We start from the raw sequence: 24,104 nt of genomic DNA, 5'->3' as shown, positions 1-24,104 counted from the left end.
CATTGATGATTTTTCGTTATAGCAGCAATTGGCAAATTTGCTTACTTTTCACATTATATTTCGCGACAATTGCAGATTTCCCATGTTCAAAATCCTAATGCCCTACATTTTTCTTGAGAAAACGTCAGCCTGGAATTGCAAGGACTGAAAGAATATTTCCTTTGAGGATTTTTCATTTAAACTAAACGCAATTGGAAGATTTTTCTGTAATGATATGAAAAATTGGAAGAATCTGGTTTCAGACCAGAAAACTTTAATAAGCCTGAAAAAAAGCGGAGGCATCAGCACCTATGATACATTTTCTATTTGAAATCTAACTTATACTTTCTCTGAAATTGAACTTGTTTATACAAGTGTGCATTAGAATTGGTGAGTATATTAAGAAACAATAGATGAGGAACAAAGTGCATGTTAGATAAGTTTTAAAAAAAATCATAAAGATGGGGAAATTAAAGAACTTACCGCTGGCATCAAAAGACTTGCATTTCCCATCAGCAGATAACATGTTGAGCTTGTTGAACATGATCGATGTTCCCGGTCGCAAACATAAATTCGCTCCTCCAACAAATGCTGCTTCACAAACATTATTTCTGATGGCGGCAACAGCTTCATGGAGAGCCAGTGCGGCAGAGGAACATGCTGTGTCCATTACAAAACTCGGACCTGAATTAATAATAAAGATAATAATATATAATGTAAAAAAAAAACTTGTAAAAACCACATTTTAACATTTTTTTTACAGGATGGATAAAACATAATGCTTATTCTACAACATAAGAATGGAAAAAAATTCAATACCTTTGAAATCGAAGGTGTATGAAATACGGTTCGCAAACATAGCCCGGCAACATCCAGTCATTGCATAGCCACTGAGCATCTTGGGATCCTTATTGAAATACTCATCAGTTTCAGAGGAGCTGTTTCCGATATATACACCAATTGTCTTTCCCCTGAGTTCGGATGGGTCATAACCTGCAATGATGAAGATATATTTTTCATTTTTAGATATACGTGTGAAAATCCGAACCAAATCAATTTTGACACATTATGTCTTTTAAAGACCTACTTATATTTCTGTATTTAAGATAGACAGCTAATGCCATTTGAAATAAATGATCACTTCACATTTCAATGACAACTTTAAATCATAGATACTAATAACTAAAAACTTGAAAAAAGGACTGTGCGTATTACCGGCATCCACAATACATTCATATGTCAGTTCAAGGAGGATTCGTATTTGAGGATCCAGTTGAGCTGCTTGCTTATGATGTACACCAAAGAAACCAGCATCGAATTTGCTAATATCTTTCAACACGCCCAAACGTTTTGGCAGATTATGTATACCTAGGTGAGAGATTACGAGAATATAAGATCAGAGTTCATTTTTTATACATAAAAATCTTCTAGCAACTTGAACAATTATTTTTCTCGAAGCAAAAATATAATTGGCTACCAAGAAATGTCTCTGGTGAATTGTTTTTTCAATTAGTCAAGCCCAGACGTATACATGGATTTCAATGGATTCTGATGGTCTCAATTTTTTCCTCTAACCAAATACACCCCAACTGTTCATTTTTACCCAAAAATTTAAAGGTTTGTGCATCAATAGAAGTTGTAGCAGTAAAAATTTCTTGTAGGAATCCAGAAAAATTTCCAATTGGTGATGAAAAAAACCAGCCAAGCCTTATGTGAAACTGTTTTGAGGTTTTGATGATTAAATAAAATATAGTTGCTGAGTACAAAAGTATGAACAGGATTACCAGGCTACCATCAAAAGTGCTCTTAATCAAGGGTGCTCAACCTTTAGGAGAGTGCTGGCCACTCAAGCAATCTGTAAATGTGCTGCGGGTCACTCAAGTTATCTGGAACTGTGCTCTAAGTCACTTAAGTGATATGAGAATGTTCTGCGTGTGTATCGGTCACTTTGGAGATCTGCATTGCGGGTAACTTAAGTGATGTAGGACTGCACTGCAGGAACGCTTAAGTGTTCTGGAACTGTGCCACATGCCACTTGAGTAATCTCTAAATGTGCTGTGGGCAAATTAAGTGATCTGGAACTGTGCTGTGGATCCTTTAAGTGATCTGGAAATGTTTTGTGGGTTACTTAAAGTGCTCTGGCACAGTGCTTATAGTCACTTAAGTGATTTTGGAATGTGTTTTGCAGCCCACTAAAGTTATGTGTAAATGCGTATGGGCCACTTGAGTGAACCAGAACCGTGTTGTGGGTAACTTGAGTGATGAGGACCAGCACTGGGAGCTACGCAAGTGCTCTGGAACTGCACCCCAAACATCACTAAGTGATCAGTAAATGTGCCACAGGTCACTCGAGTTGTATGGAACTGTACCACAAGCCACTTAAATGCTCTGGAACTGTGTCACAGGTCACTCAAGGCATCTGTAAATATGCCATTTAGTTCATTTTTATAAAATTAGGTTTGGGAATCGCTTCAGATGACTCAGAGGGATACAGGTTGAGCATAAAAATTAGCTCCAAATAATGCCAATTTGAAAAAAGGGCACCCAATGAATGATCTGATAACTGCACTAAATATTTCTAAAAGAAATTAATCGAAGCTTTTCCAAGCATAGTTTAAAACATGAAGAAATTACCAGGTTCCCAACGCTTGGTTGACTCTGTCATCATGTCTTTCTTGCTGAAGAGATTTTCGCTGAATTCAGCCACATTCTCAGATTCTGGATATTTCCCAGAGATTCCAGATATGACTATATCACTATCCATTATGTTGATTTTTATTAGAGTCTGATTCTTTACACAGGAACTTACAGCTTAATAAATAACATGAAATTTCCTGGAACGAAAACAATAAATTACAATTAACACAACACATATAAAATCATATTTAAAATCATTACTGCACCAAGTGTATAAAGCTGTATATATGGAATAAATGGTATGGATAGATTTCATATTTTGATAAAACCTGTCTATAATGATACTGCAGTGAACTAGAAAAAATATTGTTGTAGACAGGTTATTCTCAAACAGTTTGAGCATTTGCGCTATTTTTCATTGAATAGGAATTCTGTCGGGACCAAAGAAAATATCATTACATATAGTTCATCATTATATACAGGTTTCACTGTACCATCATAAATATACTGAGATGAGTCAAAAGTTCTGCAATATGCGATTATCGGCATAGTTTGCATCATTCGTGATGAGAAAGAAGTGAATCCCCACGAAACAGTTAACTTCTATGAAATCACACACACATCATAAACCGAACCTTGAAAAACTCAAACTGAATTAGCGAATGCCAGAACTCTACCAGATTTATCCAGTTGCTGAGATCTCTTTCAGCCAAGCTTTATGGCATAGTCTGGAACATAAAGTGTGTATCTAGTGTTGTCTAATTTTTCCGTGATGCCATCTATATTTCAAATTGTGAATAAAGTGCAATGATTAAATATTTGTATCGGTGTAGGCCTGCTGCTCTCAGTGGCGAGACTTTTCAACGGGAAGATCAGCGTGCATTCTTGCCTAAAAGTTGGGAACATGACAATATCGCAATCAAACGTGATTTGACAACTCTTAAGACCTTGACAAAATCTACCAAACCAAAATACTTAACCTAATCCCAGAGGTTTTTCATTAAATGTCAGTGATTAAATAGTGATTAAGAAAGTGTGCAAGCATGTGAACAACCAAGAGTCTGCAAGAATGTAAGTAATCAAAAGAGTGCCTTAGAGTATGACCATATCAGTGAACAACCAAAAGAGTGACAAAAAAATGATCAAGAAAGTGCAAAAGCATGTGAGTGACTTGGAGATGAGTTGTATTTTCGGGGTGGAATGAGTGGTGAAGAAAATTAGACCAAAATGGGAGAAGGGCGGTAAAATTTGTTTATCCTACCTGTCTTAAGAGCATCATGCCCCCTCCCGGGCCAAGTGGTTTTACTGAAGCCCTAGCTTGTAAATTCTAAAAAATTTCAACCGGATTTCATTTTTGAGAGGCCCCTCTTGAGGCCACCGGGTGAGCCCATGCGTTAAGACGGCGCTGTATCCTACACGTGGCAAAACCAGATCCGCTACAGTTCAAAAAACACACCAATTCTTAAAAATAATACAATCATTTCCCCCTATTAATAAAATATCTAATGAATACTTTGAATTACAACCTCCGAGAAAGTACATAAACAAATTATATTCTAAACAACGAATTTATATCGATATTTAACTCACTGGTTTCGATTAGTTGTTTTTTATAAGTGAGTATGAAGTACACGTGGACAAATATTTACATCTTAATAATAACTTAAAATTTAAAAAAATAAATAAAACGTACGCTAATAATTTATTAAAACGTCCATTTCAAGGATTTTTCAAAGCATGACGTGCTCTTTACATGTCTAAATCAATCTGTGCTGCGCAAAAAGCATTTTTTTTTTATTTTTAATTTGGAGTCATCGGTACGGCCTTAACCGACCCATGAAAACGCGGCTTATTTATTAGTAGTTTTCTCTGGTTCGGAATTTTTAAAGAAAAATTGTGCGTAAGAAAACTAAATTATTTAGTATTTTACACAAAAAATTTTGAAGATAAGAATGAAAAATTATATTTACTTTAATGAGTGGCAGCCTTGATATTGCTTGGTATGGGATTTTGATGGCGTAATGTTCAATAGCATTTTGCCATGGAGGTATTATCTAGATCCCCATAATACCTCCATGCATTTTGCATACAAAATCGATGAAGAGGAAAAAACGCGGGATTTTCAAAAATGCATTGTTTTCGCTCTTAAAATATTAAATCAAAAAATTAGGTTTTGAGATGATTGGATGAGAATTAATATTTTTTAAATGATATTTTCAAAGAAGAAATTATATACATGAGTCTAAAAAAGGGATTAATAATAAGGCACAGCTGCCAAATTTGGAGAATGAGAATTCGGGAGGTTTTCGCGCGGATCGAAGTTCCGTACAGAGTAAAAGTGATCTGTTAAAACATTTTAGGGATTTTTCATTAGGAAAAAGGAAATTTTAGGGATATTTTCACGTTGCAAAAACTGTGACACCGTGCAAGCCATCGCCAATCATGGCTAACGAGTAGGTTGAGCTAAATTAGAAATTGGTTCAAATTACCTCTCAAAAATCAAATCTCGCAAACCAAAAAATCTCCGTCGGTACCGAAACAGGACATATGGATAAAGGAGATACACGTGATCGTGCCAATTTTAGATTTCGAAACGTCGGATTGACGCTTGCTGATTGGCGAATTTACTGTTTTCTCCCCAAAAATGAATTTTTTTTTTGTGATTTGACGATGGGCGACAAAATTTACACAACGCTTGTGAAGCAGCAGGTGTGTTCTTGGGGAATATTTTTCCCTTAAATGTAGGGATTTTTTACAATCGTGGGCGAAATTCGGGAGATGGAAGAATTTTTCTGGAGTCCGGGAGATAGAGTAGAAATTCGGGAGACTCCCGGAAAATCCGGGAGACTTGGTAGCTATGATAAGGTGATCATATGCATTGCCCCCCCCCCCCACATCTCAGATCTGCGTCCCTTGGCTGAGATCTTGGACGAACTTCCTCTACAATAAATTTATAGTGTAAAAAAAAATTGAGATCGTCCCGGGCTGGAGCCCTGATAGCCCTACCTTTAAGACGGCCATGGCCACATGAGCCGTATAATCCGGGACATGATATAATAATAGTTATATTTTCATAATATTCGGCTTTCGCATCATCGTTTTAATGAAAATTTTCATGATGAAAAAAATGAGCATTAATCACAATGAGCATTAATGCTCATTTTGTCGGGTTTGCTCATTTTAAAGTTTTTAAATCGTGAATTAGTTCTTCAACGTGAGAGATGTGCACCAACAAAGAGTTTTTTTTAAAAATACCGGTCACCCTAATCAACAATGATTTTTTGAGGTTAAATTCAAGGTGAAATCTAAGCCCTATTTCATCCAAAAAGTCATGGCCCCACATAGAAGGGATCTTCACGGCCACACCGGGTTGGAATCTTCCTCGGACCCCCGGTAAGCTTTTTCACTGGTCCCTATACATACTACAGTGAAACCTCGCATAAAACTGACACTCTCGTTAACGGGCACCAGGGATGGACTTGAGTATATTGCGGCCCGGTGCAAAAAAAAAAAAAAAAAATTGCGGCCTCTCTGAACAGGGATTTTCCAGTACCTTCTGGTGGCGCTGTGGTGGTCAAGTGGTCATAGTGACGGACTCGCGTCGCGAGGTCCTAAGTTCGAACCCCACCGTCACCACAGTGGTGGTCGGCTGAAGTTGGTTTTCTGTGGTTCCCAACTTCGAGGCGCGAATGCGAGCTGATCTCCCTTTAAAAAGTCTCGCCACAGACAGCAACAGACCTACAAATGTAATTCAATCATAACACATCACTCACTTCACTTCTGCAGTATAGATAGCAGCACTGAAAAGTCAAACACAACACTACATACGCACTCAGACGGTTAGGTACACACACAGTTACACTTCCGGCACAACTCACTAGGTAGTAAATTGCCCATGGCGATAGACCTGAGTTGTGCTCGGTTTGAAAGAAAGAAAGAAAGGGTACTCTGGTGGCCACCAGGTTCACACTGGTGAACGACTGTAAAACTACTTCGTGGTCGTAAAAAAAAAAATGTCATTTGGCAATAAATATGGACACAAGTGTCCGCTTTCCAGTTAAAAATTGTGAGTGCGCCCCCAGGCACTTGAAGGTTTAGAGCTCTCAAGGCTATAAAACCGATTACAGTGGATTCCGCTTGTAACGGTTTTCAAAAAATCGTCATGAAAAAACGTTGTAAGCGAGATAACGCTTTAAACGGGAAATCTTAATGAGAATTTGTTAGAGTTAGGACCACGAAAACAATTTTTACTAATCGGGATAAAGTTGTAAGCGGGAACCTTATAAGCGGGACTGACTGTATGTACCTTGGCCATCAACCTTAGAGGTTCTCTATCTTGGACTGAATTTCAATCTATTGCTTTGTTAAGAAGTTGAAGTCAAAATGTAATCAAAAAACTTTTATCCCCTTTTGCGACCCCAAAAATTTAGCGGCCCGGCGCGGCCGCACCCTTCGCACCTGCCGAAGTCCGGCACTGACGGGCACTTTTCGAATTACGTCAACTGCCTAAATATATGTATTTTACTATCCATTAAAATGGAAACTCCTCGTAAGCGGACAAAATCTTCTTCCGTAATATTTGCCCATTATCCAGTGGTTCTACTGCAGAACAATATTGAGAAAAAAAAAAATATATATCGTTCCAAGCTTCCCCCCTCCCACGTGCACCACCCATATGGGGGCCATGGGGGAAGGAGAGCTGACAGGGCTGCGTCCCTAGGTCCGAGATACGATATTTTTTCACACAAAAATTGATTAGGAAAGACCCATTAAAATTATCTTCGTCTGGGGGGGGGGGGGTGTTGCCAAAGATCCCGCAGGAGCACCACTTCTAGATGCGGCGATACTGCTGTGAAAGCGTTAATTTTCTTCGAGAGAAAGGGGGGGGGGGAGCATCACTATAATTATGCATATACAGAGTGCATTGGTAACAGCACGCACGGCATTTTGCTGGCGAACCACTAATCCTAGAGACATACTTCTAACTAGGAAAAGTATCCAAATAATATGCGGAACTCAGATACGCCTTTCATATTGCAAGGGTGTAGTTATTAAAATAAAAAAACTAACTTTTTATACTGTCCCCTGTCCTCTAACTTCCAATTATAAAGTTGTTCTCCTGACTCCCCTACCGTCAAAAAAATATGCATTCCCAAGTGCTGAGACTTCCATTCCATTCACTGAGATATTCAAATTCTAAAAAATGGGGGAAAGTTGGGAAAAAAACCAGCATTGAATGTGGGGAAACCGTTTTACACGCATTTAATACAGTTTTTCCGCCCAACTTTCCTTCGTTTTTCGAACTCGAATATCTCAGTGAATATTGCACTAGAGAATTGGAATTTTTTTTTCCGGCACTGGTCCAGTGATAAAGCGGATTTGTGGGTTTTATTGCCTGTAAGAGCACTGCTACCCTCATCTTCAGATCTGATTTTATTTTGACCACTCATTCCCTAAATTTTCCACCTATCCGAATTTGTTACCTTGGGCACCCATGCAGCCTTTTCCTAATCCCCATGTAAATATGCCTCTAGTCTACAGATAGAGATGAGTGCATTTTTTTAGAATAGTCTTGCGTAAAATTAATCTATTTTCAGGAATCATTAAAACTCAGAAATTGATAGTATCCATTCAAAAAAAATTTTTTTTTTGATCAAATATATTCTTTTGATTAGAGAGAGAGAGAGAGAACACCTTACCTACTGATTTGAATATTGATCTCAGAATAGTATGCTGTGAAGCCCTGGGGTGCCGCGAGAATCACACAGGGTGTCTGCCACAAAATATTTTTCGCGGTAAAATTATATTAAAAATAGAAATAGATATATTTTCACCATCCAGTGTGTTTTCCGCAATTTAGTATGTATAAAAAAAAAAGCACGCACCTCGATATCATACAGGGGTGCCGGGAAATACTTAAAATTCTATTCTCATGGTTGCTGCAAATGTAAATAATTTGGGGAATCTTGTCATTATTCTCATCGGTAGGATGACTACATGAGTGATATATCATATTCGCAGGTTTAATAACAGGAATAAGAATATTCGATCACGAAATAAATCAGTTGTAAATTTAAAAATAAGATACATTTTCTCCGATATTCATAACACTATACGTCCATGATGCGTATTGGAGACTGACTGGATTGTAGCTTAGAAGCCTGTGGACTTTCCTTAATTTTTTTAAGTTTTGTATACTGTAAATTTACTACGAACTCGATATATATATATAGGATGCCTCTCTCCCACTCCTACTACTCATGACTGCAATTAAGTTAGGGCACTAAAAATATTTGTCTAGGGCAGTGGTTCCCTTTTCCGCACCCGCGGCTCCCTTTTCTTGGTCACTTGCGCCTCCCAAGGTGATCGAACAAAGCACCGAACAGGCACACATCAATATCGTCAGCTCACTGCGATGTCCCTGAAAAAGGTTGGCGACGCCCCTAGCAGCCGCGACACCAAATTTCTTAGGAGCCAAGGAAGGTTTTAACATCAAGAGAGAAAAACACAGTCCTAAATAATGTTTTTTCAACTTCTCCGGGATTTTATTCCCTTTTCCTATGTTAAAAAATACACGCTATCATGTAATCAGAACATTTTGTGTTATCCATGGACTGAATTTAGCAATCACATACATAAAATTTTAGGCGCCAATTCCAATATCCTAGTCGGCATGGTGACCGGGAGCCTGGGATTTGTCAAGTCCTGGTCTAGAGGACTACTTCAGAATGTCGGGAGCTTCTAAAAATAGCCAAAATAATAATTATACGAATTCATCTTCGTTTCCTTCGTATAGGTAACGGTGGGAACCTTGGTCGATTGGCCTTAAAACCTAAGGGTTGGAACCAGTGTTATTCGGAAAAATAATTTTTAAGAGTAATTATTTTTCACTGTTCTTTTCAAAATTATAAGGGTTTTGCAAAATAAGCTGTCAGTGAGAAATATAGTTCCATTGAAAAAAGTAACCTATACAATTTTGGGGTGTCGATTGTGAAATATTTTCATTCCCCAACGAAATTTGGATGAAACTGAGTTTTGATGCATGTTGGAGAACACTGGTTGGAACTTTCAACAAGTCGATTGCACTCAGAATAAACAAAGGGTTTACCCGTGATTCTTAAAAAATGGGTGACGGCCAACGACCTGTCTTTCTGAATCACAACCTACACCCCGTATCAGAGGCTTTTTCAGGGTGAGAGGGGGGGGGGAGGGAGCATAGGGGGAACATGTGCCTATTTTCAAGTCAACCAAATATTAAAAATATCAAATATCTTCGTTGAAACTATTTTTTATCAATCTAAAACAGAGGTTCTCAAAGTGTGTGGCGTGACTCCTTGGGGAGTCCCCAATCTTTGTCCAGGGCATCGCGGAGTGCGGGCGATATTCATGTTTTCCTGTTCTCAGATGCAGAATATCTACTGCACTATTCTGGGGAGCTGCGCATGAAATATAACTAGGGTAAGGGAGCACAAAAGGGGGGTCACAAAATTTTGAGAGTCACTGATCAGAAATGAAGGTTGGTTAACAAAATTTTCCCTACAAGAGGTTCTTCATATCCCAATCCATCATTGTAAAGTTAGAACCTGCATACGCCACTGGAATGTATGAATCTTTAAACTCCTTACTAATGTATGAATTTTTAAACTCCTTTTTATGATACAATACATCATGATTTCTTTTATGATTCATCGATATTAAAAAAACAACTTTAACAATTAATTTATTTTACTATTATCGAGGACATTTTAGAAATTTACTTGAACTCATTTACTTAAAACTTACTTGGACTCATTTACGCAAAATTTACTTACTAATTAATTGCTTAGGTTAGTAAATAAAAATTTCTGTAGAGAAGAGGAGTTCCCTATACCCCCACATCTTTCCAATCTATTAGTTAGATACTGTATGTGCCACTGGAATGTATGAATTGAATAGGACTTTAAAATCTCTTTCATAATACAATACATCATGTGATTACTTATATGCTACAGACACGAGTCATCGATATTGAAAAACAAATTTAACAATTACATTTTTTTCTTTACTATTATCGAGGACATTTTTGAAATTTGCTTGAACTTTAAAATGAAATAAAAGAAAGGAAAAAAAGAAGAAAGCAATACCTTTGAACTGTATTGACTTCACACACAGTGTGATAGGTTTCACTCTCAACTAGGATGAGAAGAGATGTGCCGTGATATTTAACACTAAACATAAGAGAGATGTTTTCCTTTTCAGTCCCGATCAGCTCAGGTGAGGTCGTAACATTTAACATCACCTGACATTTTACGCCACTGCCAGACGGAAATCATAAAGGGAAAAGAAAAATTCTAACTCCAATAGCTCGTTTCTATGGCAACACAACTGCTTTTCTCTCTCCACTCTACTCTTTCCTCCTCTTCTTCTTCAACAATAGCAGGTGTACGCCACTGCCTTGCTTGCTTCAATATAATAAAGCTTCAATGTGACACGGGGATTATCATTTCTCCTATAAAAATCTCCCACGGAAACAATTCAGAATATCCAACCATATTAATCGACATTTATCTATTCCACGAAAAGTCAGCTGAAGAAGAAAATTTATTCCCAAAATATGTAGAGAAAAAAAATCAGGGCCACCCTTGCCAGACTAGTATTAATAATTTCGACCTCCAAAAATCATACATTATTATAAAATATATAGGAATGCTGAAAAAATCTATACAAAAAAAAAAAAAAAATATATATATATATATAGACGCACAAGAATCCATGAATTGAAAACATGAACAGTAATTGATAGAGATAATTCCAGCACCCATGAAATTCAGAATAAATGAAAGAAATAATTACAGAACTGATAAAGAATAATTACTGATGATAATCCAGAATTTCTTCAAGAAATAAAATTCCAGAATTATTTGGGAAGCTTTTTAAAGAATTTGAAGAATTTTAAATTGGAAATAGGAGGCCTGTTCGGCGAACTTTTCGCCTCCCTAAACTCCGAACAAATATTTTACGACGGTCCCATATTTTTGAGATGTGCAATATATATAATCAGTGCGATGTAAAACCCGATATGTTCAATTCAACTATAAGAGAATTTCTTCAAAGTTATGTGTGAGTATTGAATATTCATGTTATTATGCTTTTCCGTATGTATTTCTATTGTTCCACTCGTTTTTTTTTGTAGTTTGTTGTATTTGCGTTTTTGTATTTTTATTCTTTTGTCCATCTCTGTAAATTGGGCAATCCTTGCCTGTTGAGACGTGAATAAATAAATAAATAAATTTCTAGATAAAAATGTAGAAAATTCCAGAATTACTTCATTATAGATTGTTTCTTTGTGGATGAGAACGCAGAATAAATGAAAAAAATATCCAGAATTGATGAAAATCCAGAAAAAATGAAAGAAACAATTCCACAATTTATGAAAATCCAGAATTTCTGGAAGAAATAAAATTCCAGAGTTATTTCTTTCTAGATGAAAATATTCAGAAAAATTCCAGTTATTCGAAATAACTGGTATAATTGGAATTATACCAGTTATTTGGTATAATTCCAATTATTACCTCTTTGTAAACGGAAATGCAGAATTATTTCTTTGTAGATGAGTACGCAGAATTAATGAAAGAAACAACTCCATAATTGAGGAAATTTAGAACTTCCGAAAGAAATTATCATTACTGTAAGTACGGGGACCCCCCCCCCCCCACCCTGAAACGCTGGGCCCGGTGCGACTGCACCTGTCACACACTCACAAGGGCGGCTCTGGAAAATATTTGAAGCAATTTATCATATTCGGAGAAGAATAAGCGTAACTTACCTCAAGTAGATAATATTCAAGGTACTAATCCACACAAGATTTATGTAGAAAATGTATTTACAGTGGAATGTTGATGAAGTGAGAGAGGACCGGCACCTGATGATAGAAATGTATCGACACCACTGACTCTGAGATGAAAACTGCTCGCGGGGGGAATTTATTTATAATCCTTAGGTTTCAAATCACGATTGATAAGAAAAATTTTTTGAAGTAAAAAAATAAGAAGAGAGAGGTATTACGTGCTTATTGTAATCAGATTTCGAGCACGAGAGTATTGAGTGTATTCCCCGAGTGAAAGAAAGAGAGAGAATCAATCCTACAAAAACCCCCTTTTAGTCAAATCCCGTCACCGCAATGGTACGATATCCACAATAAGAGACGTTAGCCAATAGGATGGCCGGAACGACGTGGTCTCACATGTCACGTGAGCGGATCCAGCAAATCAGGATGCTCGCCGTCGACGGCAGTGATGTAAAGAGACCGGTCAGTTGTTTTTTTTACTTTTTTTGTTATTTCTTCTTCTTCTCCCGGGAATAGAGATGGTTGAATGTGATCATTATAAGAAAAAATGATAGGAAAAGACTAGAATTTTTTATATTTTTTTATTATACGTCCTTGAATACGCCATGCTCTTACGTCTTGTGCGCTAATAGCTCATGTTAGCACAGCAGTTTTTCACGTGTTAAAATCATGCGGATTTCATGTACTACTACTACAATACTATAATAATAATAATACAGTGGCGGCTAATACAGTGGTGTGAAAAAAAAATTCTATTGGTATTTCGTTGATGAATAGATGGTTTTCACGTGACGTCATATCATTTATCGATCATCGGTCATATATATCGATGCTATTTTTATAAGTGTTGTTGGAAATTTATTCTTAATTTAGATTTTTATCTAAATCCATGATCAATGGAATCATTGAAACCATTGAAAATATGAAAAGAAAAAAAAATCATAAAATAATATAATTTACAGTTGCGAATTTTTGGTTTTTTTTGTAAAAATTGTTTTTGAGAATTTATGGAACGGGGTGGGGGGGGGGGGGGATTTCGTTTTTTTTTTTTCGAGTTGTGAGCAGGGTAATCTTAAGAGCATCATGGGGGGCCCCGGACCAAGTCATTTTTGCGAGGCACTACCAGGCAAATTACTGAGAATTTCAACGAGATCTCATTTTTGTGAGACCCCCCCCCCCTCCTTCTTCGCTTGATGCCTGCAACTCAGCCGTGCTCGGGTGGGCTCATGCGTTAAGACGGCACTGATTGTGAATACCTTCTCTTAAAATGGTTGCTTCTCAAGATGGAGGTAACTTGTGGCCACGGTTGGACAAATTAATGTCCAGTGAATGTGTAAAAATTTCGATCGGATATGCATCTTTCAAAATTACGTGCCGTACACCGTGGCCCATATGCAGTATGACCCTTGAGTGGGATCTTTAGTAGCCCCCCACCCCAGGACAAACTTTTCACGAACCTCTCTATAGTGAATTTATATTGTGAAAAAGCAAAAAAAATCAGAAAATAACAAGAATCATTATCGTCAGTCTCTAGGCCGGAGCCCTGTCAGCCCTACCCTTGTGGTGCCATGCCCGACGCTTTCATATAAGGGGCCATTCAAGTATTACGTAAGCAGATTTTCAGCCATTTTTGACCCCCCCCCTCGTCAGCAAAAGTCAGCGAAACACTGACCCCCCCCCCCGATGCTGACGTAATACTTGAATGACCCCCTAAAGTACAGATTCAGGTATGTATTAATTATTTTAATGTAAGGCCGGCATTACACTATAAAGTTTGATAAAATGATAAAAGTTATTTTATAAAACTTGAAAAATGCAACCAATAAGTGCATCTATTACATTCAATCCAATGTAGCCGATACGTTTATTAGTTGAATTTTTAAAGTTTTATTGAAGAACTTTTCCAAAACTTTTACAGTGTAATCCCGGCCTAAGGCATGTAAATGTTTGGAGATTTGTTCAGTCCTGTTTGCCTCTCCCCCTAATTACGATTTTTATCGGATTCAAGGGAACAGGTAAACTTGACTTTGATACCTAATTTAAAATGATAACTGAAGAGATGGTAAACACAAATCAAAAACCAACACCAAACGAACATGATGGAATTTATACATATAGGGATGAGGGGTCAATGACTAATATGCATATGGATAATTATATTAGGTACGCAAAATATTGTATTAAAGTAAGGGATGGGCAAACTTTTTTTTAGAAGCGGGCTGGGCAAACTTTTTTTTAGAAGCGGGCTGGGCAATATTCGAACTTTATATTGATTCATACCATATTCCCCCGCATTAGCCGGCATTCCATAAAACTCGAGGGACATCAGATTTTTGGATGTTGGGGTCTGGTCCGTTCCCCGTATTCCGGGAAAAGCGAGGTTCAATAAGGATCACAATATGCATTTAATCAATTGAATGGATTTTTAAAACATAGATACAGTATTTAAGAATTTTCCAGAGTATGTGACTCGAATTTCCCGGCATGCCGGCTAAAGACGGGGTGGGGGAATACGGTAAATGGAATTTCACGCTTGGCAATAAAGTGACGGAATGTGTTGTATATTTTGAAAACTACCTGAAAATATTTAATTGCAAATGAGACAATGGGTTATCCTTCGCAACTGTGAAAAAATAAATACAGGAAGCATTTTTTTAACAATTTTATGCATATTTATTGCGTATGTGTTCCATTTATTTGCATATGCAAAAGTTTTTAAATAAATTTCTTTATTTAAATTTTCACACTTATATTTCCCCATATGCAAAAATAGGGGATCATCCGCTTAAATGAATTTTTTCAATACACTGAAATCGAAAATTTCTATACTATTATTTTGAAATCTGCGGCGGGCCGGATAGAACCTCTAAGCGGGCCGTAGTTTGCCTATCACAATACCAAGTCATTTATGGTGCAATTCTTTCCTGGGTGTGATCACTGTAAGATAATCATTTTCAAAGAACTCAAAACTTCCACGCAGTGATAAGAATGATGCAAACTCGTATCATATCGTTGCTCATTTTATGTGACGTACATAACCGGGAAACTATTATCAGTTAGTTTTGTTTTTCTATCAGTATTTCGGGCGAGGTTGCAATGCAATAAAATCAACATTACTTTAATATATCACGGTATTTTCCCTAATAATTTCCCTCAATAAAAAAAAAAAAAAGGTCAGCTTTGTAAGGAGAGAGGAAAGGCCCTCCTCTATTAGACATATTTTACTGTGTAACTGATTCCCTATAAACCTCCTATTATGCAGGTTAATTACATAAATATTAAAAAAAAAAACCCTTTAAAAACTTAAGTTTCTCGATAATATCATCATTTTTCCAAGGATATCGTCCATTTTTCTCGTCATCCGACCTTCATTTTAGGCATTGTTTTCATTTCTTATTCGAAAGTTTTATGCATAATCTTCCGCGTTCTCAGTGCATAGAAATATTCTTCAAGGAAGTGATGCGATAATTATTGCGGAAGAGTCTCTCTCTCTCTCTGAATAGTTTCACTATTACATTTTTCGAGGGAAACGACCTTGTGAAATTAGTAGGAACAAAAAAATATTTAATACACAATCAATCATTAACCTCAAATTTCTGTCTGGACGGATGGTTTAGCTACAAAATATACGAAACGGTTATTAGATATTTCCTGTGTAATTTGTTGCATTTTCTTTGAATCAGGATTGAAGCTCTCTCTCTCTCTTCTCATGCTCACAAATGTGATTTCAACTCGATAAGCTTCATGCAAAGGAACGGTAAGATAAGCAATTTCATTGGTCAGGAAAAATATGTTCACCGAATTTTTCCTCACGGCCATCGTGTAATACACAATCGAAGCATGTTATGTGATCTCCAACAGATATCCAGAATAGTGGTCTTGTACAGTCAGGACAGCGGCTGGATCACTGGTTTTTAAACATTTTTTATCCCATGGCATCCCTTTGGGGACCGTGTTTTCTTCTTGTGCCTCCCGTCTTATCCGGCCCCCCCCCCACTTATCTAGGAGTGTGATCCTTTTTACTTACTTAATTGAATTTAGTCGAAACTAAGTTAATAGCGAGCGAAAATTTTATAAATAAGATCGATCTGGAACCCTGCACAGGAAGCGGATCCAGAGGGCGCGATCATTGTTTCCAACAACCGAATTGCGCTGGACATACTATAAGAAGACGGGACAACAAATGGACCACAAGTATTCTGGATTGGTACTCCCGTGGTGTTAAACGTCATAGAAGGCATCCCAACAAGATGGATCGACGAGATCCGAAAAGTGGCTGGAGTCAACTGGATGGCAAAACCATCAGACAGAGTGAAATGGAAAAATTTAGAGGAGACCTACATCCAGCTATGGATGGTTGATGATGATGATGATGGGGTCCCAGAACACCATTTTTTCCCGAGGACTTCTGATCTTCAGCCCTGCACAGAACCTCTCCCATAAGAAAGAAGCTCACTGAAACCTAGTTCAGGGAAGGAACGGATCCAAGTCAGGAGGGGTATTTACTGTGTAGTCTCGTTGTATCGTCACGTATTTTACTGGACATACCACTTTTTGGACCCCATATTTAGCACGAAGTAACAGTTAACAAATTTTAATTCTGTTTGCAAGAAGGCGTGGGTTTACACACAAGTCCTGGCGGAGAATAGATTGCTTTTCTTTCTGAGTTCACCTCGGCATAATATCCAAAAAATATCTGTTTCCTTGAGTTAATAAATTTGTTCACTAACTCGCAAAACATCATGGTACCAGCTCTCATCATGTAGGTCTTCTATAGACATGATGCCTCCGGGTCATGCCCGGATGGGCCCTTGCGTTTAAATGGGTCAAGATTCTATGGGCAGCTCTAATGGATCATGAAAGTAGTCTCGTCTTTTTTCACCCACCATACTTCACCTGAAAGCTTATTTCTTCACAGCAGAATATTTTTTCACAGCTTTCTGAGGCCCCTTAACAACCTTTCGTGGCTCCCCACTTTCACCCGATTTTCATTCTTGCCTCCTTAGCAGGGCCGTCATTTCAACTTTTTCCGGGGGGGGGGGGGAGGAGGAGGCAAAGCGCATTTACTCAATGTATATATATATATATATTTATTTATGTATACCATTTTTAGTGTATTTTCAAAAGCCAGGGGTGGGGGCAACAGCTTCCCCTGCCCCCCCCCCCTAAATGACGGGCCTCTAAATGACTAGGGAGCTCCCTAGAATATCCTAAGACCATGGGGGCGGGGGGCTATGACTCCAGGTTAAGAACCACTGGGCTAGACGACACTAAGCCCGTGGCACAATAAGATTTTGTGAGGAGGCTACCACAGATCTCTAGAATAGGGTTACCAACCGTCCTCCTTTTTGGTGTCATTCGGAGCGTCCTCCTACGTTTCGGAAAATTTGTCCTTTTGTCCTTTAGTGTCCAGAATCCTTTTTTTTTCAGGGTAATTTTATTTTTCTTCAATCTGAAGCATTGATAAGAGTATTTGCATGTGTGTCTTTTTTCCCACACATTTTTACACGCTTTGACCAACGCCCTAGAAATTCCGAGACGAATCCAAGATGCCTTCTAGCAGGGCAGATGCTATTCAATGAGTATTGCTTTTAAAAATGCACATGAATAATGAGCAATTGGTAAGTGTTCGTATCTGACATAAAAGCATTTATATATAGAGAGGATTTTTTTTGTGAATTACCAATGATGCTTGTTACCTTTGATGGTATACGTTGCTCAAGCCGGGGTTTTTAAAAAAAATTAATTATTTCATCATGGTTAAGATAGAGCGAGTTTTAAAATTTTCCACAGTTTTTAAAAAAAAAATGTAAGCGAACCAATTGCTCTGTAAAGAAACATGTTTTCGGCTGGGCAGAGGGCACGACTTGTTTGCCAGTAACGATAAGCCATGTTGCCCATGTTTTGATAAGGTCATTAATTGTAATGTTAGCTTTCTTCAAATTTATCAACATTTTTAAACATAAACTACATCACTGATCGAATACATCGTCCTAAACCGAAATTTGAGCAAAATTTCCTGCAAATTTGATTAATTTACTGACGATTTATCCTATTTACCAATACCAGCTGGAAGTCAAACATAATCACTGATAAATGTGAAAAACAAATTTTATTAGATTTATATAAAAATGTATAGAAAATATTCACAACGTGATGAGGACAAATAACATTTTTATAACGCACCGACATATGTTTCGGCACTCGTGGGTGTCGTTACCTAGGTGGAAAAAACGCGTTCTGTCCCAACGAAAAAACGTGATCAGAATGAAATAGCGGTTGACAGCTCTGACCTCAGATTTGTGCTTGTTTCGTGTTGTGCTGCTGCTGCTACTTTTCCCCATACCAACTCCGGTCATATCGCCGTACAGCAATTTACTACCGGACGAGTTGGTTTGGAAATGAAACGTCCCATCTGCCAGTGTTCGCTTCAGGCTCGGTACGGAAAAGAACTCGTTATTCATTTGCTTCCCAAGGATCGAACCCATCGACCTGATGGCAACCTTCATGGTCTTATCTATGGGAAGGTACTGACATGCCCCGTTTATAAACACCTACGAATTGGGTGAAAAGTTAGAAGGTAAAAAAACCATCTTTCTCCAGCCCAATTTAACCCTTACAGTGGCAGTCACGAGATATCTCGTCTAACTTGATCTGCTTTATTTGGGTAACCAGAAATATCTCGGGTTTTTAGAGGTCTTTTGTTTCAGCATCCCCGACCCCAGCTACCGTTGTGAGTTTTCTTCTCGTGATAACATGTTTCTCCCCCTCCCCGTCCTGTCAATCAACAGTCGGCATGGACAGAAAGAAAACATTCAACATTTCAAAAAACCGCTCAACTCCAGAGGTACTGTGATGATTGGCTAGAAAGCCGACTGCTCAAATCGGCTTCTCTGAGCGTATAGTATTATACTCGATATCTGTTATACAGGCTGGCCCAATTTGTTTGCACAGCAGATATCTCTGCAACCGTTGACTTTAGAAACATATTTTCCACAGGTACATAAAGTTTTTAAATGACGAACTTAAAATTTCTTTGAGGGGTCATTTACGTAAAAAAACAACAACAAAGAAATTACCCTTTGATACAGTCCACGTGAGCTAAAACTTCCAGTTATTGAAATGTAGATCCCGCTCTGAAAAATCATTCGCGAAAAAATTCATAATTTTAAATGCAATATTTACCGAGATATTAAATACGTAAAACCATTATGCTTTGGCAATTTATCACTATATTGGCATGTTTTCATTGACTCAAAAGTTACTATTTTTTGGGACTGCACAATATATAATTGAACTCAACCCTTTTATTTTTTTGTTCTCAATAAATAGCAATCACATTTTTTTTGACAATTGCAGAATTTTCACAACTTTGATTTTAATTTTCGTTTCACAATTTGTGAACCACACCCACAATCATTACTAAGGCCCGGATATTGTTGTTGACCTGAAAATCCTAAAAAATTACCATAAAAAATGCTCTAAAAATGACAAAAAATGCCCTAAAAAATGACAAAAACGCTCTTAAAATAACAAAGCGAATAGTTTTAAAATTCATTCGAAAAAAATTTTTGTATTTAAAAATTGCATCTAAATTTACTCTAAACATTAGATTTCATCAAAAATTTTCAATGAAATTTTTCAAATAAAACGTTTATAATTTATGAATGGGTTAAGAAATCTAAAAAGCTAAATACAAATTTCTGCAAGTCATATTTTATATCGAGATATACTTTCCTCATTATCAACAGATGTTATTGGAGATATTAAAAAAAATCTACACAAAATTAATTTCTCTTTAACTTCAAAATTTTTAAATGCTAGCGAGACAAGAGAAATTTTTCTAAGGGTAGCAAGTCCACTGTTGAATATTGTAAAAGCAAATTGGTCTTTCGTACAACTAAGGACATCACTGACTTGATTCATAGCATTAATGATCTCAACCCGTTTTTTCCTGCAAGAATGGGAATGGTAGAAACCCCAGAATGCTGAAGTTTGATCTTTTGTATGTCATTTGCCCTTCAATATTCTTTTGGCAAAACAAAGCTTGTGAAATACTGATGCACGCAGCATCTTAGGGATCAAAGTCATTTAACATGAATTTGGAGATTTAAAAATTTTCCCTGCAGTACAACATATGCACGTATTTTCCCATGTTCATAATCAATTCTTTTAAATAACAGAAAAAGAAGTCTCTCTCAACCTCTCATATAGGATCAGAATTGTTTTGTATTCACTTTTATTTAATGTTTAGTGGAGTGGCAGCATTTGAAAAATTTTACTGAGTACTAAATTTACTTGGAATTGCATTGGTACATACTTAACTTTGCTTATTATCTGAAAAGAGGGATATAAATGAAATGATGAAAGCAATGCATCTTTTTTTGTTCAAAAAAAAAATCCAGCCTTGTTTTTTGTAACTACCTAATGTATCATAAGCATGCATATAATTTGTTTACTTTAAAAAATGCCTTAAAAGTGAAAAAGTGCGGAAAAATGCAAAGAATGCTAAAAAATGAAAATGTCATCAGCATCTGGGCCCTAATCCGATAAATGCTGCAAACTCCATATATATCGGATCTCCCTACCTCCGTTAATATCTCATTTAAAAGTAAGCAATTTTCTGTAAATGACATCTGAGTCGCATTTACATTTGAATAATTGTAAGTTTTAGCACACAGAATCTACATTTTTCATGTATACGACCCCTTGGGGAATTTAAGACATTTTAAGCAACCGCACGTCATTTGAATATAAGTTTTAATTGAAAGTATGCTTCCAAAGCCAACGATTGCAGAGATATTCGCTGTGCAAACAATTTGAGATATAAGAAGTAAAAAAGGAACTCGTACATTTTTCAAGAACTTTTTTTTTTCACAGTTACGTCATCCTATGCTATTTATCAGATAGAAGGCATGAGCTGCATGTTAAATTTTCGTCTGTATTTATGGTAGCATTTGCTTTTTTTTCAAGGTCACGAAATCTTTCCATAGAGGAATGCAATGCCGGAATAACCCCTTTTTTTCCCCGTTTTATCGTTTATCTGTATACGATTTCTGAATTTTTCCGACTTGAAGTACTGTTACGAAGACAAGTGAAATTTACGGTTTGATTTTTATCCTACGTAACTGATAATTTCAGTAGTGAGTGCGGAAGAATTTTCACTTCTGTTCACGGCGCAAACCTGACCACACTAACAGAGTACGAACGCTTTCACGAGTATTTAAATGTGTAAAAAAATTATGATGAACATATTTTCCTTCTAGAAAACTTGTATTCAATATTCATAATCCTTTTTCATTGCTAGTCTCTATGCAATATGCTGGATAACTGGTTGGGACATACTAAAGAAAATGTAATATTTTATTCATATCCTAAAATTTGTTCCAAAAATTTAGACTGTAATCTTTGCGAAAAAATTTTTTTGTAGATTTTTTTCATTCCATTTAATTAAATTTTCGATTATTATTATTCATTTTTTTTTTCATTTTTAACAAAAAAAGTTTATTTTATACCGTATTTGTTATATTTTATGAGTATTTAATTTTGTTTAAGTTTTGGATTTTAATGTATTCATTTCATTTTTTTTTTCATTTTTAGATCTCAATAACTTTATTGTGGCTCTTCACGCGTGGTGTAATTATCTGATTTATACATTTCGATAAATTTATTTCGAATTTTTCACATTTCTGAAACTTTCACTTTTTTTTTAGCATTTGTTTTTTTTTCTTTAAATTGTCATTTATATATTTTTTCAATTTTCCGATTTATGGGGTTTCTTTATGATCTTTCAATTTTATTTTTACATTTCGAAATTTTACTTTCACCTTACGAAATTTTATTTTTCCATTTTGAGATTTCACTTTTCCATGTGTTGTTTCCTCATTTAGTATTTTTGTTTGTTTGTGCATTTTATAATTTCATTTTCTTGTTTAGTCATTTAATTCTCACATTTATAATATTATTTTCACATTTATAAATTTCGTTTTAATATTTTTAAATTTTGTTTTAACATTTTTAAATTTTATTTCTATATTTAGCTATTTTATTTTCATATTTAATCACTTTATTTTATCATATCATTTAGTCATTTTATTTTATTTTCATAATTAGTCATTTTATTTTCATATTGTCTTCTATTTTCACATTCCTAAAATTTTTGCTCACATTCTTCGAATTTTTTAAACATTAAAAATTTTTTTTAACATTTGTAATTTTTAGATTTTTTTTATTTTTTCAAATTTTTGAACCGTTTCACATTTTTTTTAACTATTTTGCATCATTAGATTCTTTAAGCAGCAAACGTTCAGAGAGTGTGAAAGAAGAAAATCGAAAATTTCGTATTATTGAAACACTCACAATAAAATATGATAAATGAAAATAACATATAAGATATGATTTCGTACACAGCCACATTATTCCTCTTCCGATGCCCACCGCGACGAAGTGACCACGTCGGTCGATGGCACGTGTGCAGTCCGGGCTCGACGTACTCACTACGACACTCGACGTTGAAGGGTTAATATGATGTGTACTTATATTTGCCATAGAATGCTTTTCATATTCAAAACAAAATTCCTCATCTTTCATCAAGTCGCATAGGCATAGATCGAGTGGGGGGGGGGGGGGGTAGATGACGTATTGGTCTGGTCCCCCCCCCCCCCGAAATGTGAAAAAATGACCGAAAAAAGTGGAAAAGATGGCTAAATCTATTGTTCTATCAATTTGCCCCTCCCCCCGAAATGAAAGTTGTCCACCCCACGAACGAAATTTCTATCTACGGGCCTGGCAGAGGAATTCGATCATTTCGATCATTTTTGTCGCACCACGGTCATTTTCTGCGCACGAGGGCTAATTAGACCAGGACCTACAATTTATTGCCGATTCCGAATGGCAGGCTTGTTTTTTATACTCATCGAGAGGTTGGTGCGCTAACCCCGTCGATGGGGGATTCCCTGCGATAGCAATTTTTTGCTGCGGTCAAGTCGCCGTTTTTTGTTGTAAGGAATTTGATCAGACCCCAAGGCGAGATTATTCACTGACACCCCCCCCCCCCAAAAAAAACTGAATTTATAGTGTGAAAAAACCAAAAGTGATAAGAATCGTACCGGGGCCCTCCGGGTGGTGGGAGGAAGCCCTGTCCTCCGCCCTACCCTTGTGTGAAGCCATGTTATACAATATACGAGTCACAATCTCAAAATTTCAGGACGTCTACATAAATTCGCGGAAATTCCCGCAACTCTCCACGCGTAACTTCTTTCTTTTTGGTTCTTCTTTCGAGAATTAAAGGTAAGAACTTTTCTTTCCGTTTCTAGATCATTTCGGTCATCCCATTAGCCCTTAGGCCACAGCCGTTCAGAAATGAAAGAACGCTGGAAAAACCTTGAGAATTGCCGTCACTTTTACTTAACGAAGAACACACACAAACAACAACATTTATACCCTTTATATAAGAACGGCTTCTTCTCTTCTTCTTCATAACGTAGGTGCTGTTCATCATTGTCATTTTGGGCTGCATCTTTTTATGCTTTTTTTAACAAGATTTCGAAATTATTTCTTTTTTTTATACTCAACGTTGTTATTTTTTCTCTTATGCGATGAAATGAAGAGGAGTGAACGTTCGAGAAATAAAAAAAAAAGTATATTAATGGTTTAGTGACCT

The 24,104-nt window shown here is 36.6% G+C and overlaps 1 protein-coding gene across 4 annotated transcripts in view; it reads right to left on the bottom strand.

Moving 5' to 3' along the window:
- Nucleotides 1–24,104, bottom strand: part of LOC149068738 (fatty acid synthase-like) — a 63,474-nt gene that overhangs the window by 31,134 nt on the left and 8,236 nt on the right. Inside the window, exons 1-5 of one of the 4 annotated variants that reach the window (XM_089250532.1) lie at nt 12,422–12,733; nt 2,614–2,813; nt 1,195–1,347; nt 799–972; nt 463–663 (exon numbers count right to left, since the gene is read on the bottom strand). In XM_089250532.1, the coding sequence (XP_089106658.1) occupies nt 463–663; nt 799–972; nt 1,195–1,347; nt 2,614–2,743 (658 nt within the window). In that variant the 5' untranslated portion in view covers nt 2,744–2,813; nt 12,422–12,733. Of the gene's footprint in view, nt 1–462; nt 664–798; nt 973–1,194; nt 1,348–2,613; nt 2,814–4,309; nt 4,444–10,739; nt 10,826–12,421; nt 12,734–24,104 lie in introns of those variants that run through there. The other 3 variants (XM_089250536.1, XM_089250535.1, XM_089250533.1) reach the window with 3 other exon arrangements.

Source organism: Pholcus phalangioides, unplaced genomic scaffold, assembly GCF_987345545.1.
Source record: "Pholcus phalangioides strain wild (caught in Gottingen) unplaced genomic scaffold, Ppha-v1.0 ptg000024l_1, whole genome shotgun sequence".
Classification (NCBI taxonomy): Eukaryota; Metazoa; Arthropoda; class Arachnida; order Araneae; family Pholcidae; genus Pholcus; species Pholcus phalangioides.
Note: the sequence above shows the minus strand (reverse complement) of the source record. Positions and strands in the feature narration are given on the sequence as shown.